Source organism: Astatotilapia calliptera, chromosome 12 (genome assembly GCF_900246225.1).
Source record: "Astatotilapia calliptera chromosome 12, fAstCal1.2, whole genome shotgun sequence".
Lineage (NCBI taxonomy): Eukaryota > Metazoa > Chordata > Actinopteri > Cichliformes > Cichlidae > Astatotilapia > Astatotilapia calliptera.
The window spans coordinates 14,103,938-14,118,586 of NC_039313.1; the positions used below are offsets into that span (position 1 = coordinate 14,103,938).

Consider the following 14,649-nt stretch of genomic DNA (forward strand, 5'->3'; position numbering starts at 1 on the left):
TCACTATTCCCAAGGTTACTCTGTTAGGCTTAGAGGCTGCTGTAACAGTAGGTTAGGCAAGGTCAGTTTGCCCTCCAGGACATTCGTACTGCCATTCTACTTAATGCACTTTCACACAGTAGCTAAAAACACACACAGCACACACACCCATTGTACACCAAATGAAACAAGTCGTTTGCAGTTGTAACACCTTCTTTGACATTAAAAGTGCACATGTCTCTGCAACCCAGTATCACGGCAAAACCTGTAATAGAATCGCTGAGCCACTGGCATAGCTTGTCCATTTCCAGCTTTGACTCTTAGACATTATTAACACAGTTACACGGACAATATGTACATATTAGCCACCTAGCTTAATCGATTCTACTGATTAAGGACCCTGAAATGTACTTCACATGTTTTTTTACTCACTACTGACTTCTTGGCTTTTTTAAAAATTATTATTATTATTATTATTATTATTATTATTATTATTATTATCTCCCCCTGCTGGTAATTCAACTTCTGCATGTGTGTCTATTTCACCCTTTTGCAGAGGCAAAGTGTGAAATTGACACACGTCTAACAGACAGCGTGTCTATTAGACGCTTTGCTGTAATCTCGTATAGGTCTCTGAGGTGACACTTGTTGGTTCTCTGTGGGTTCAAGTTCAGGATACTCCCGTGGTTAGATATTTTTCCTTTGTGTGTGATTAAGTATTTCGAGGATTCTTTTGCTCTTCTGTAAGATCGATGTGCACTAGTCAAGTCTGATTAGCGTTGGCTGTTTTCTCATTTGAAATATCAGGGTGTCATGCTTGGATGTTCAGGTTCGAAGGTGTCCTTTTTACTAAAGGCAAGAACTCTTTCCCCCTTTTGGACTCCTACTATGGGCAACTGTTGTTACTCTTTTCTGAACTGAGTGGTTTCTTCCAGAACAAAATGACAAGGTGTGAATCAGAAGTTAGTGATTGTGATCTTTTTGTATACAACTTACTAGGGCGTCCCTTGGAAAAACCTAGAACCTATTCTGATGGTCGTCAAAAATTGTCTTTATTGATGTTTATTGAGGTCTCAGAACTCGTCATTAAGGGTACTGGGGAGGTGATCAAATGTCTTTTTATGTGGGAAGGAGTTAAGACTTGTGTATTTTGGTTGTGTCGTGATCTCATCTGCGGATCTCCTGGCATATGGCAAGTGACTCATTAAAACTTTCTTTCTGTTTTTCTGGCATCACCGTTTTAGTAAGTCTGATTCACTTGCAGTGCGACTGGTGCCACACCTGAACAAGAATCTGGATCGTGTCACTTCTCTTTTTAACCTAAACCTGTAAGGTTGAGCTTCCCTGTCTTTTGCAAATCAGCAGCAGCCAGTGGGTGTTGGTGGATATCTTCTGTTTTCATAATGACTCTCTAATTGTTGCAGCAGGTAAAGTAAATACCAAAGTCTGTAATATGGACCTGTGCTAAATTATGCTTTTCCTGTTATATATGTACACTGCTATAATGGCAGGTGCTGCTATTAAATGTGGCCAAAGTTTCAAATAATGAGGCCAACAGACAATATGTGCAAGTATAACCAGTAACTGATTATATCTCCTCCACTTGTTGCAGTGATACTTTTAAATGATTAAAAGTATTATTCTTTTGATATTTCACTATTAGTGTTTCTTAGCAGCTCATTTCAAGAAAGAGCAAGAGGTTCCTTAGGAAACACCTAGTTTAGCAGCCTCACATCACTGATCTCAGATCTGTGCGAGGAGAGGTTTCTGCTTTTTCTGAATAACATGTAGCTTCCCTTAAGAATTCAAACTGTCTTGTCCCTAAAAGTTGGATCTAGTTCAGCGAGGAGGGCTTACACATGCGATGCGGTTCAGACTCATTCTTCAGTGGCTGAATTAGTGGCTAGTTCTCTTTGCTTTTTGCATCTTGCTGCTGATCTTAGTTTTCATAGGTATACTTTGTGCTATAAATGGTACATGGACTAGTATTTGTGTGGTACAGCCCTTTTCCTAACAGTCATGCACTATGTATTGGCCCTGTGACACATTTTTATGTGTGGATCGGAGGAGCCGGGGGATCGAACCACCAACCAGTCTTACCATTACCTGTTTGTAGCCTTCCTACATATGGATTTCCTCCTTGGTGTCTTCTGTATGTCATGAATGGGTGACAGACCCATTTCATCTATAACACTGACAACAATTAAAGTGTTCCTGCTCCCTCTGCGGAGAGGGGGCGTCTGCTGCCCGAATAAATGCAGAATGTGAGAAACGAAAAAAATACATTGATCTGGAGGTGTTGCGAGCTATATATACACAGCAGGAACAGATATTTTTGGTCACAACACACATCTATGCTCGGTGTGACACTTTCCAATTTTTACCCAATAGTTTGAGTTCACACCTCTTGGCTAAGCTATTGCTTTGTGTGTGTTTGCGTGACAGCGAGTGGGAGTTTGTGTGGATTAGTGAGGTGTAAGCGGGCGTTGTTTAAACTGTCCACCTGAGAGGAGACCATGTGTTGTGCGTGCACACATGTGCGTGTGTGTTGGGCCTGTGCTGGCCTGCTTGGCTGTGAGTCAATCAAAGCGACTGGATCTCAGCGAGCCGGTGGGCTCATCTGTTCCAGTGTAGCTGTAAATTACTCACAGTGCCAAACAGGCTGTGGAAGTGGGGCGTAAAGTAATCAGAGACAGATTTGGTCCCTTTTCAATCAATGTAAACACTCGACACATGCATGCACACATGTGCGTTTACATACACAACATGAAAAAGAAAGAACAGACTCTAAATCTAAAGAAACGCAGGGGCTGTGGATGTTTTGTGTGGGTGTGCGCAAGTTTCAATAACCTGATTATGGTTCAAATTTTCACTGTTTTTTAAAGATTCAAATTTTTAAAAAGAAGTTTATATGAACCATATAAAGATCTGGAATAATCTTTTTAACTTTGACAATTGTAATTTTATATTCTGTTTATTAATGCTCATCAGCATTACTAAGGCCTTTTGCAGGCAGCCTTTGCAGTCCTTTCGACGTTAGCTATGTTAGCGGCCGACATCATCCCCGACATTTATGCTTGTGTGTCATGGATTACGCGTTAATTACCGTGCGGTTGTGTTCCACTGTTTTACATGTGGTGCCAGCCGATAGAAATTAATAAAATGCTGGGCCTTTTTTCCCCTCATCTCCCAGATGTTTGATGCCGCCCTTTTTTCAGGGGCAAACATGCTCTTCTCTCAAGTTTTATCTCTTCATTGTACATTCCCTGCCCTGCAACAGACTGGCCATCTGTCCGGGGTGTACCCTGCCTCTCGCCCTATGGTAGCTGGGATAGGCTCCAACCACCCCCACAACCCTAATAAGGATAGGACCATGTGTCAGACACCCCTGGTTTATGGGGTGGGGTAAGTTAGATGGTGGTGATGATTAGAAAAATGATCCATCATCATCATCATCATCATCATCATCACTGCAATATTTATCAGTAAAGCTGTAATATCAAAACTTGCACGCTGTCTGAACTCTGAACATTGATTGGAAATGTTTTTGGACCAGTACCTCAACAGGTAATTTGAAGAGCATACACAAGTGTTTATACTAAGACATTTCTTTAAATAAACCAAAGTCCAAAGTTAACATGTTTTTCACCAAAGTTTGGTTCTGCTTTTCTTAGAAATACCCCCTGTCCAGATCCTAAGAATAGTATCACAGTTCAGAATTTTCCACACCTGCAATTACAAGAAGCAGTCCAGTAATTATTTGAGCTTACACATCTAATATCACTCATTTTGGTAGGACAAGATTCAGATGCCCTGTGCATTTGAATTGCAGCAAACTGCAAACAGCTCTCTGTCAATGCCCTTTTTTTTCACTGGGACATCGTTGGCGAGCTGACTCAACGTGGGTTTTCCTGTAAAATTTCAAATTTAAGACTTGAGATTATCGGCGGATAATTCAATAATGCTGGATGTCAACATTAAAAAATGACTGCTGGAGACATGAAATGCACTCATAAAGCATCAGGTGGATATACTCACTTTGGAGGTGTTTGTCGCTTGGTGCTGCTTCAGAAAGAAAAACAAAAAACTCCTGCTTGAATAAGGTTTCATCTTTTGCCTTCGATTAAAGCGACGACCTCCCGAGCTTGCTGACACGCACACGGAGCAGCCTGTGTGGCTGCAGCACTTTTAGTTTCTGTCCTATTGAGCCCACTTCAGATAACTGTGACGCTCATTCTTATTGTAAGACTAATGATGGGGTTTTTTTGTGTGTGTGTTTACATCATCTCATCAGTGATGCTGCTGTGACTCACCTCGCTTGAATACCGGGGTGGAAGGTGACCTCAGCTTTTTTTAAATATTATATCATGTTGGATGAGGTAACCTGCACTTGTATATCAAGCTGTGCAGAAGGTTAGAACAGTTGGCCATGCATCTTATATGAACATGTTTTGCAAACACACAAATGTAGGTGTGTACTGTACACACACACACACACACACATGCATACGCAAACTAACATCCCCCTTGCACCGCAGGAATTAAAGGAAAGGGAAGGGGTAGATTTTTCCACTGACCTCAGTCCCAGCCAATCAAACAGCAGGCAGTCTCAGGTCTGTTCCAATCCAAACCAATCAGAGATGATGATGATGAGCTCACACTTCTTTCATATCCGGGCCCTGATTCGCTGCCGTCGTACGACCGTGTGAGGGAGGCAGCCTGTGCGCTTCACATGGGAGCTTGTGTCACACATACAGAAGCAGCCAGGCAGTCCTGTTTGGGAGCTGCTGAGAGAAAAATTTTGCTGTCCTGGTGCTTTGGCATCTACTAAGCATCCGCACCATCATCAATTATTCACAGACTCAGCAGTGCATCCCTGTGCCTGACTCTGTGTGTTCACATGCCAATCTGTGTCACCGTGTGTGGTCACAATATGCTCGCATCTGATCTTTGTGGAGACACGTTTCTTCCGCTTCTCTGTCAGAATCTGTTTTTCTTCGGCTTGGTTCTTTGGTTATTTGCAGGGCAAGAACGCAATGCTTCACTTACGGACTCTGCACAGCTGATTTACTTGGAATTGAGCTCTGCGGGCTCCTCAGGTTGAGATCTTTTAACTGGCGGGAACTGCCTTTGTTTTACTAGCTGTCTAGTGTTTTCATTGACTGAGCAGTATACCGGACTATAAACCTGCACCTTTTCTGCTTCTGGATCAGTTTGCTTGATTTGTCAAAATGCCTGAAGCAAATTATTTGCTCTCTGTGTCCTGGGGATACATACAGGTAAGATCCCTTCTTATATTAGTGTAGTTTTTTTATATATTCATATGCTTCACACCTAGTTTGACGTGATTGCTTAAATTAATTTTCATCGAGAGGACGTGGTTTTTTTGTAACTTTCATCCCTCAGACCAGTTGAGATATACGAAGCACGTCATATATCTCCTCAAACTGTTGCTGCATTGGTGTGAGATTTCTGGGTCCGTTTTCCATTTTGATGCATTTGATGTGAAGAGCCAATGTTGTACTCGCATGGTGCTGCCTGGGTGTAATTCACAGAAAAAAATGATAATTTAGGTGACTTTGGATTCAAGAGCAAAGATGTTTTCGCAAAATCTCTGGATCGTTATTTCCATTCTGGTTGTTTCAAAGGTTAAACGGCACAAGTGGCCTCTTAGGTCAAAGAAAACAGCAACTCTTAGGTCTCTCCTTTTTAGGTCCATAATCTTTTAATTTTACTTTATACAGATATCTGGAAATCTTGTAGGTTGCATTTTTATTTATATGTTGCTATTTTTATATGTTTGTAATTATTGTATTTGTCGCTTTTCTGCAACAATGGCTGCAAGTGGCTCGCAGCCTCTGGTGTCATCATTATAAAAAAGCCTGTGGGTGTTCTTAAATCAGACTGAGCTCTAAAGAGACTCCTGTGGTGTTATGGCTTGCTTAAAGTGATCAGTATGGCTTTACATAAATCATTGATATACACTGTGCATTTTACAATTTCATAATTAAATTCATTCATAATTAAATAATGCATTGAGGGGGTTTTTTAAATATCTGTTTTGTAACTTTGTGGTTTGGAACATCAGTGATTTAAAGCGTTTGCCTCCACATCAATCAATTTGGTTTTCAAAACCAAAGCTGCAGCTAAATTTGGGCCTGCCACTTCAATTAGGCACCGGAGAGCTAAGAGCAAATGAGGAATAAATAAATGCTGTCAGTTTTTTCAGGGCAGCAGCCCTCTAAATCTCTGTGTGTGTGTGTGTGTGTGTGTGTGTGTGTGTGTGTGTGTGTGTGTGTGTGTGTGTGTGTGTGTGTTAAAGTGAGAGAAGGTGAAATTTCTGGGAATAACTACTGTATTGTTCCTTGAAATTTTAAAAATCTGTCTGCAAAAGACTGTTGCTATTAGGAATGTGTATGCCATCAAATCATCTGTTTTCTTTACATGCATAGATTTTTTTTTTTTCACGTTCTGGAACTTGAACTATGTTTTCAGTTTCTGTTCTTTACTTGAAAATGACATTATTAAGTGCCTCTGAACACCTCTGACCTGAAAAACCAAGTAATTGTGATTATGCCTTTTTCCGAGACACTGAACCCATTATTCATATACGTGTGTGCTCCGCTTTCAGTTCAAGAGGATGTTGAATAGAGAGCTCACGCACCTCTCGGAGATGAGCCGCTCTGGGAACCAAGTCTCTGAGTTCATCTCCAACACCTTCCTGGGTGAGTGATGACACGGGTAGATAGACTCGCCCTCCTTCCTGCATCGTGACAATCTTTGTATTCACTTTTCTGTTCTTTTTTTTCTGCACTGTGTCTCTCCAGACAAGCAGCATGAAGTCGAGATGCCATCCCCTCAAACGCAAAAGGAGAAGGAGAAGAAGAACAAGCCCATGTCTCAGATCAGTGGGGTGAAAAAGCTGCAGCACTCATCCAGCCTCACAAACTCGAACATCCCTCGATTTGGGGTCAAGACCGAGACCGAAGATGAACTTGCTAAGGTGTGTTTGTGTGCATAGTTTACATAAATATAGTGCACAGTGTGTGCAATTTGATGTATATAGTTGAGGGAATTTATTTCTGATCTTATCTCATTGTTTTTTGGGGTTTTGATTTTTTTCAGGAGTTGGAGCATGTGAATAAATGGGGCCTTAATGTTTTTAAAATCTCCGAATTTTCTGGGAATCGACCACTGACAGTCATGATGTACACAATATTCCAGGTAAAGACTTCCTTCTTCTGTTTTTCTGGCTCTTTTGCTGCTTGATGAATCCCCAAATTGTCCAAATCGTCTTAATTGTAATCCCCCCCTTTATTTCTTATTTGCAGGAGAGAGACTTGTTAAAAACTTTTAAAATTCCACTTGACACCTTTATAACCTACCTGATGACCTTAGAAGACCATTACCATGCCGATGTGGCCTATCATAACAACATCCATGCTGCTGACGTCACCCAGTCAACTCACGTGCTGCTATCCACCCCTGCCCTTGAGGTGAGGTGCAAGTGCACGCACACACACAAAGACATGGAGCACTCTTGTACACATGCATTGACATGCATATACTCACAAACACGTAGGCCATGCTTCCACAATCAGCTTCAATCAAACTCCTTCTCCACGTCCAATCAATGGCTCTAAACTTGAAAGGGTATTTTTATCCAGCGAGCTGACTCTCGCATCAGTGCCCTCCGCTCTCCCTTCAACACTTGCTTCTTCTTCTTTCCAGGCTGTGTTCACAGACCTTGAGATCCTCGCTGCCATCTTTGCCAGTGCAATTCATGACGTGGACCATCCCGGAGTCTCGAACCAGTTCCTCATTAACACCAGTAAGCCTGAATATGAGTGTTAGCAACTGTGTCATTACCAAGTATTCACAAACGCACACACTCTGGCACAAAGGTGAGAACATGCACATTGATGCCTCTGCTTCGTTAGCAAGCATACATATGCACACACTCTGCATTATAAATATAATTTCTCTCATAAATCGCATTTCATAATTAATCCAAACTCTGAATTGATTCTTGCATCAACTCCAAAATGTGCAGGTTGGGCTTAAACACTTAGTGCCTGCACACATGCACGTGTTTACCAGCATGTTTTTTGCAGGCACGTGTGATGGCTTTGACATGTGATTCCAAAGCAGAGGAGTTCAAAGAGACGATCAATAATTGCCCTAATCCCTGTACTCAACATCATTCAGGATTCTTAGGAAAACGTCCTTCTGAGGACAAATGTAGCCACACTATATGTGCTGACCTCAATATTTTCTTGTTTACATCAAGCGGTAGCTAATCAACGCTGAGAGTCTTATTTCTTTTTATAGGCCATTGCATTTTGGTTGCTAAATTCCAGTAATCTCCATTGTTGAGTGAAGGGTAGACATCACAAAGACAGATTTATCAAAACCTAAAGAAATAAAAGCCAGATAATCTGTGTGACTCACTAACACCAAGAGTAGTGATAGAAGCATCTCAACTGAGCTTATAACCATGCCAGACTTGCATGCCTGCTTCATGTTGTTGTGTTTGTTAATGTATCCCTGAGCTAGACACTAAACCCCTGTTATCTCACTTTAACTGACTCACTTGCTTATGGTTAGCAGTATCACAAATATCACCTTAATTTGGCGGTTTAGAGGAAAACTCAAACAAAAGCAGTTTATATCCACTGGGCACAAATGCATAAGAGTATTACTAACACCAGCCTCAGAACAGAAGGCACACTATGCAGTCGCATACACGTAGCACACACATAAAATGTGTAGTGCTTACCATAAGCCCCAAATGGGGAATCCCTGCAGTAAAGGCAGTGTGAGTCATCCTTGTTAAGTGCCACCAGAATGATCTGCTGTCAGCCAGAGAGCAACGGAGCAGGATCCCCTTTCTCTGTTCTGCTGCTCGGTTTCACTGTGGCCAAGACTAATGCATCTTAATGGAAAATCTAAATACAGCTAGAGGTCCTTCAAATGACCGCGAGTGGGAAATCTCTCAGCGGTAAACATGATGGGGCTTTCTTCTGCTGCTCATTCACCAAGGAATCCATAGCAGCACACATAAAATTCAGCAAGACACCATTAGAGAAATTTGTTGCACTAATAGGCGATTGTTGCACATTTATTGTCTTATGGATCTAATTAAACTGAAATGCACAGTTTAGAATTGCTGTTCCCATCTATGGTAATTTGTATTTGGCAGTATGGTTTTGGCACATGCACATGTGTGGAAAGCACAAGGCACTGAGAGCAGCAGCAACACCTCCAGAACAGAACAAGAGCAGGCATGCATGACTGCAGACACTGATTTAACAGGACAAAGCATGAAAAGGAAGAGATGGGGTGGGTTACAAAGTGGCGTGCAGCGTGTATCAACTTAAGCTTAGCCTAAAAGCAACTTGAAAAGAATTTCCAGTTGGATGTACAGAAGTGTACCAGCGGACTTATCAGCTTCCTGCTAAGTTTCTGCAAACTAAACTAACCAACCGTTTCCCCCCTGCAGATTCAGAGTTGGCACTGATGTACAATGACTCTTCCGTCTTAGAGAACCATCATCTAGCAGTCGGTTTCAAGCTCCTGCAAGAGGAGAACTGTGACATCTTCCAAAACTTGACCAAAAAACAAAGACAATCACTGCGAAAGATGGTCATTGACATCGTAAGTGAAGAGAGTTTCATCTTTTGTAATAAAGGCTGAGTAGAAAGCCTTGTGTAGTATATTACGTACAAATTAAGCGACAGTGTTCTTTGCTGAGTACTAGTAACAGTTTGTTGTTGGTCTTTATAAGGTGCTAGCTACAGACATGTCCAAGCACATGAATCTGCTGGCTGATCTGAAAACAATGGTGGAAACTAAGAAAGTGACCAGCTCTGGTGTCTTACTGCTGGATAACTATTCTGACAGGATACAGGTAAAACTGGCTGTCTAATATCCACGTCTCTGTTGTAGTATTTCCTGCTGCTGTCTATATTGTCTTTTGGGACATTGGCGCTGTGTTTTAGATTGTGTTACCGGTCACATTCAGGTTCTCCAGAACATGGTGCACTGTGCAGATTTGAGCAACCCCACCAAGCCTCTGCAGCTGTACCGGCAGTGGACGGATCGCATCATGGAAGAGTTTTTCAGCCAAGGTGACCGAGAACGGGAGAGGGGCATGGAGATCAGCCCCATGTGTGACAAACACAATGCCTCAGTAGAAAAGAGCCAGGTAACACACACACAGGCAGATAAGTGTACTGTACTTGTGTGCTGTGTAGACACACACTGAGAGTCCTGTTTTTCCTGCGTGTCCTCTGTAGGTTGGATTCATAGACTATATCGTCCACCCTTTGTGGGAGACGTGGGCTGACCTGGTCCATCCGGATGCCCAGGACATCCTGGACACATTAGAAGACAACAGAGAGTGGTACCAAAGCACCATCCCCCAAAGTCCCTCCCCTGCGTTGGACGAGCCTGAGGACAGCACTCGACCTCCGGGAGGGGACAAGTTCCAATTCGAGCTCACCCTGGAGGAGGACGGGGAGTCGGACACTGAGAAAGACAGCGGCAGCCAGCCAGAGGAGGAGGAGGAGGAAGAGGAGGAGGAGGAAAACAGCTGTACTGATTCTAAAACACTCTGTACGCAGGACTCTGAATCAACAGAGATACCTTTGGACGAACAGGTGGGGGAGGACGATGACGATGATGATGAGGTAGTAGAAGAGGGAGAAACACCCTGCTCACAATCATGTGTTGTCGAGGAAGAGGTAGCAGAAGAGGAGGAGGAAGAGGAGGAAGAAGAGAAAGCGAAATCCCCTGACACATAGCAGTTTATGGACAGCATCTGATTAACTCTTCTTCTTAGTAATGACAGATGATTATTTATAGAATATTTTTTGGGTTTTGTTGAATCTGTGTGTGGTTTTTATACATCCATGTTTCTGGTTCCAAAGCGTGCGCTGCTCCCCACCTTGGCCACTCCTCCCTGCCCGCTTTGTTCAGACACGCCCACTGGTACTACTTCAAGTTTTTTTGCACTCAGGAAAACTCCTTTCCATTCCCATTTGTACTGAAGTGGTGTGTCTTTATTTCACCTTTACAGCCCCCTCCCTTTTACAGGCTTAAGTTTGTGGACCAGCAGTTCAGTCTCCTCCGTGCTGTTCTTACTGTACGTAACATCACGTTTTCCTCCTTTTCTGCTTCGTCTCAGCCTCGCCCGAAGGTTTGCCAGTGTTTCCGTGTTTTATTAAGTGCCCATACTCTACAGAGACAGTTGTTGGCGTGTTCAAGGAGAACCTCCCTCTCGGTTAGGTCATATCCCCCCCCTCCCGCTACAAATTAGGAGGCACGTTATGCTGTCATCCGGTCGAGAAAACCTGACGGGGCGCCGCAGAGATGAAAGCTGCAGCACACCGGGGAACTTTTTGAGACACATTTCTGCTGTGGAAGTCTTCCTTGAAAACCTGACTGACACCAAGCTCAAATCGAAACGGCTGTGTCGCTGTCCTAGACCTCTTTAATTTTTTTGTATCGTACTGTATGTAAGATTCAGATATTTTCTAGAATTTACTTTTGCAATCTTAGGCTCTGTTTTGTTAGAAATAAAGAAAACGAGGGCACTTTTGGAAACTAATGGGGGAGAAACGTGTCGTAGATATTCAGTGTTTTTTTGTTTTGTTTTTTTTCTTGAAGGGGATATCTTTACAGCTGGGTTACATTGAGTGTTCTGAGCTGTTTGCACTTGCTCCAATAGCATTTATACTACTATTTCCATGCCACTGTACTCATATTTGGTTTGTCCTGTCAGTTTGAATTTTGGAATTCATTCATAATAACTATTGTTTTTGGTGAGCGTCTTCACCGAGAAGGAAGCGTGAAAGCCGAGGTTTTCACACTTCAGTTACATTGTTACAAGCCTTTAAATTTAATTGTCGTTGCCTGCAGTTCTTTTGAACACATCCTAAGACAATGCAATGCTTTGTAGTTGATACAAAAAGCACCTTTTTTAGAAGCTTGTTTAGTGCTCCAAGTATACAGAAATAGAAATGGTATTATAGGGTGATTTTATACAAATGCTACGAAAGCTTTTTATCGTCCTTCTTTTCATTTTCTTGCCCTTATTTGACACGCACATCAAGAACTGCTGCTTTTTTCCAGTCACTGTGTTTTCTTTTACCTGTTGTAAATGTGCTTTTCATCACGAACACATTTTTGTTTTTATAGGGTTTTTTTGCCTACACGACGTTAACTCCAGTTACTGTCTTTGTTTTCGACAAGACAATCAGCTCCATCGTGCAGTCGTCAGATATCCTCTACAGATATCCAGATACTCTTGCACAGATACATATATTCGTTTATGATTACATTTATTGTTTTATTTAAACTCGCCAAAACGCGTGCGCACATAGGCTTGAACGTTGTCGCCCTACATCACAGCCAAAACTCTTCACTTTTTTCTATCATATTTTACGCCTCAATTTATTATTTATTGCTTGATTCTTTTTTTTCCCCCCTCTGTGTGTGTGTGTGTGTGTGTGTGTGTGTGTGTGTGTGTGTGTGTGTGTGTGTGTGTGTGTGTTTTTTGGTTTTTTTGCATTATGAAGATGGTACAGTAAATATTTTACTGTAGCATAGACCACATCGCAGGCTTGCAGGTTACAATATCCAAATATACTTTTTAACCCCAGTGTACATACAATATTTAAAAGAAAATCCACCTCTTTAAAGAAAAAAAAACCACTTGAAGTACTGCACACCGCTTTTTAAAGAGTGCTCGTTTTGATTATGTGTCATTTTAAAACTTTTTATTTAATCTTTCATTTTGTGCCAATACTTTTCTTTCTTTTTTCCCCCCATCCTCACCCAGAGCCCTTACCTGTAATAAAAAATTTTCTGGTTTTATCGCTGTTTACAAACATATATTTATTGTGCTGTACATAATATATAATTATTAATGTTATTACTATCATAATGCAGTTTGCTGTAAATGGTTGATTCTTATCATCCCTTTTGGTGATGGCGTGGCTGTATTATGTACCTCTTGTTGAGAGAATGTTTATTTACACATGAATTTCAGTGTAAAAAAAAAAAGAAAAACAACAAAAAAGAAAAAAACAAAACAAAAACGATCCATCGACATGTTGCTTAGCTGAGAAGTAGCTCAGTGAAGAGAGAGGGAAAGCCAAATTGTTTTTTTTTTTAAGAAAAAAAAAAGAAACTGTTCCTTGGCCCATGGGCTGTGCCTTAAATTCAACACGTCATTTACTTTTAGCCTTTTTATTTTTTGAATTCTCTAGTTCTCTTTTTGCTGCAGTGGTGAATCTTTTTGGCTTGGGTCGGCCCGATCTCCTGCTGAGAAAAGTTGCCTTTTCCACAATCACAGCCAAACACGGTTTGCTCTGTCTCGCAGCTACGGCGCTGCTTTGAAAATACGCCGTCGGTGCAGACGTGTGCGGAGACTCGGTTCGACCGCAAGCCTGAGATTTACCACATGAGTGATGTGTGGCCTATAGCCAGCCGGATGTCCCCAGAGTCGAGTTTGCTGTAGACCTGGTCTGAACAGCTCACACTTCCTTTACGCTCTGCCTCTACACTCACAGATGTGATTCAGCCTGTCAGGAGACGTGATGCGGGAGTCGCTTTTTTGGCTGCCGCATCACCTGCTTCTGCGTGGCTGTCTCGCAGCTACAGAAACACTGAATGGGGCGCAACAGTAGTGTATAGCTGTTGCTTGACTACGGCCCTACAAAGCACAGAGGCTTCGAGACACATCTGCATGTTCAGCCACTGCTGCATTAATTATGGCTGAAACACTGGCGGTGTGTTGCTTATCTATGCTCTGCCCGCACGACCACTCACATTACTTGCAATATCCAAAACCACTGACATCTCTCTGCCTGCACAGGAGAAGGGTTTATTATATTTGTGTAGTGAAGGGAGGGGTGGGGGTATGGGGTGGGATTCAAGGGGTTTGGGCGACTGCATCATTGTCCTGAAACATGGACTCTTATTTTGACACACATACTGTAGATTCTAAACAGCCCTGGACCAATGGAAATAGTGGGTTCTTTTCTCATTATGTGTTCTATTTTTTTATGGTATGAAAGGAGAATACAAACTGTAACTTTAAGACAAAAAAAAGAAGAAAAAAAAGGTCTTTGGGACAATTATATTTTGGGTTATGTCTTTAGAATGCCAACTTGTCTGGACGTTTCACAGGACAATTAAAATTTTATTTTAATGGATTCCTTGTTAATTGCAGTCTATTGGATAGCACTGTAGATCATACAACTTTATGTAAAAAACAAATAAAAAGAATGAAAAAAGTTTTTATATGCAATGGATTAAATAAAAGCATGGGTTGATTCTGCCTAATCACTTCTTGCTTGGATTGTTTTTTAAGGTATTGGAGAATTGAGTCACAGTTTCCTCATAAAACAATCTCTTCATACCTACTTCAAAAGAATCAGGGTTCAGCAAGACCACTTGTTGAACTCTGAAGGTGTCTCATAAGGTGATTGAGGCATAAGTTTTGACACTTCAGCAGTGAAAAAATAGAAACTTTCTGCTGATATGAATATAAGCGGTGCCTTGAAATTGTGGCTTGCCCTTTGGTGTGCAAAATACTAAGGCAAACCACTGCTGTAGAGCACGTGTCTCTCAGCAATTATGAATGCACAAATTGCTTTGAAA

General features: G+C 41.8%; 1 protein-coding gene across 7 annotated transcripts in view; it reads left to right on the plus strand.

The window, feature by feature from the left end:
* pde4d (phosphodiesterase 4D, cAMP-specific) overlaps window positions 1-11,590 on the plus strand; it is a 206,100-nt gene extending 194,510 nt beyond the window's left edge. For 6 of the 7 annotated variants that reach the window (XM_026186601.1, XM_026186600.1, XM_026186602.1 and 3 more), the window contains 9 exons: window positions 6,611-6,704; window positions 6,807-6,982; window positions 7,105-7,203; window positions 7,311-7,475; window positions 7,711-7,810; window positions 9,482-9,636; window positions 9,767-9,889; window positions 10,004-10,186; window positions 10,278-11,590. In XM_026186601.1, coding sequence (XP_026042386.1) covers window positions 6,611-6,704; window positions 6,807-6,982; window positions 7,105-7,203; window positions 7,311-7,475; window positions 7,711-7,810; window positions 9,482-9,636; window positions 9,767-9,889; window positions 10,004-10,186; window positions 10,278-10,784 — 1,602 coding nt within the window. In that variant the 3' untranslated portion in view covers window positions 10,785-11,590. Of the gene's footprint in view, window positions 1-5,137; window positions 5,259-6,610; window positions 6,705-6,806; window positions 6,983-7,104; window positions 7,204-7,310; window positions 7,476-7,710; window positions 7,811-9,481; window positions 9,637-9,766; window positions 9,890-10,003; window positions 10,187-10,277 lie in introns of those variants that run through there. The other variant, XM_026186605.1, reaches the window with a different exon arrangement.
* Window positions 11,591-14,649: the final 3,059 nt, after the last annotated feature.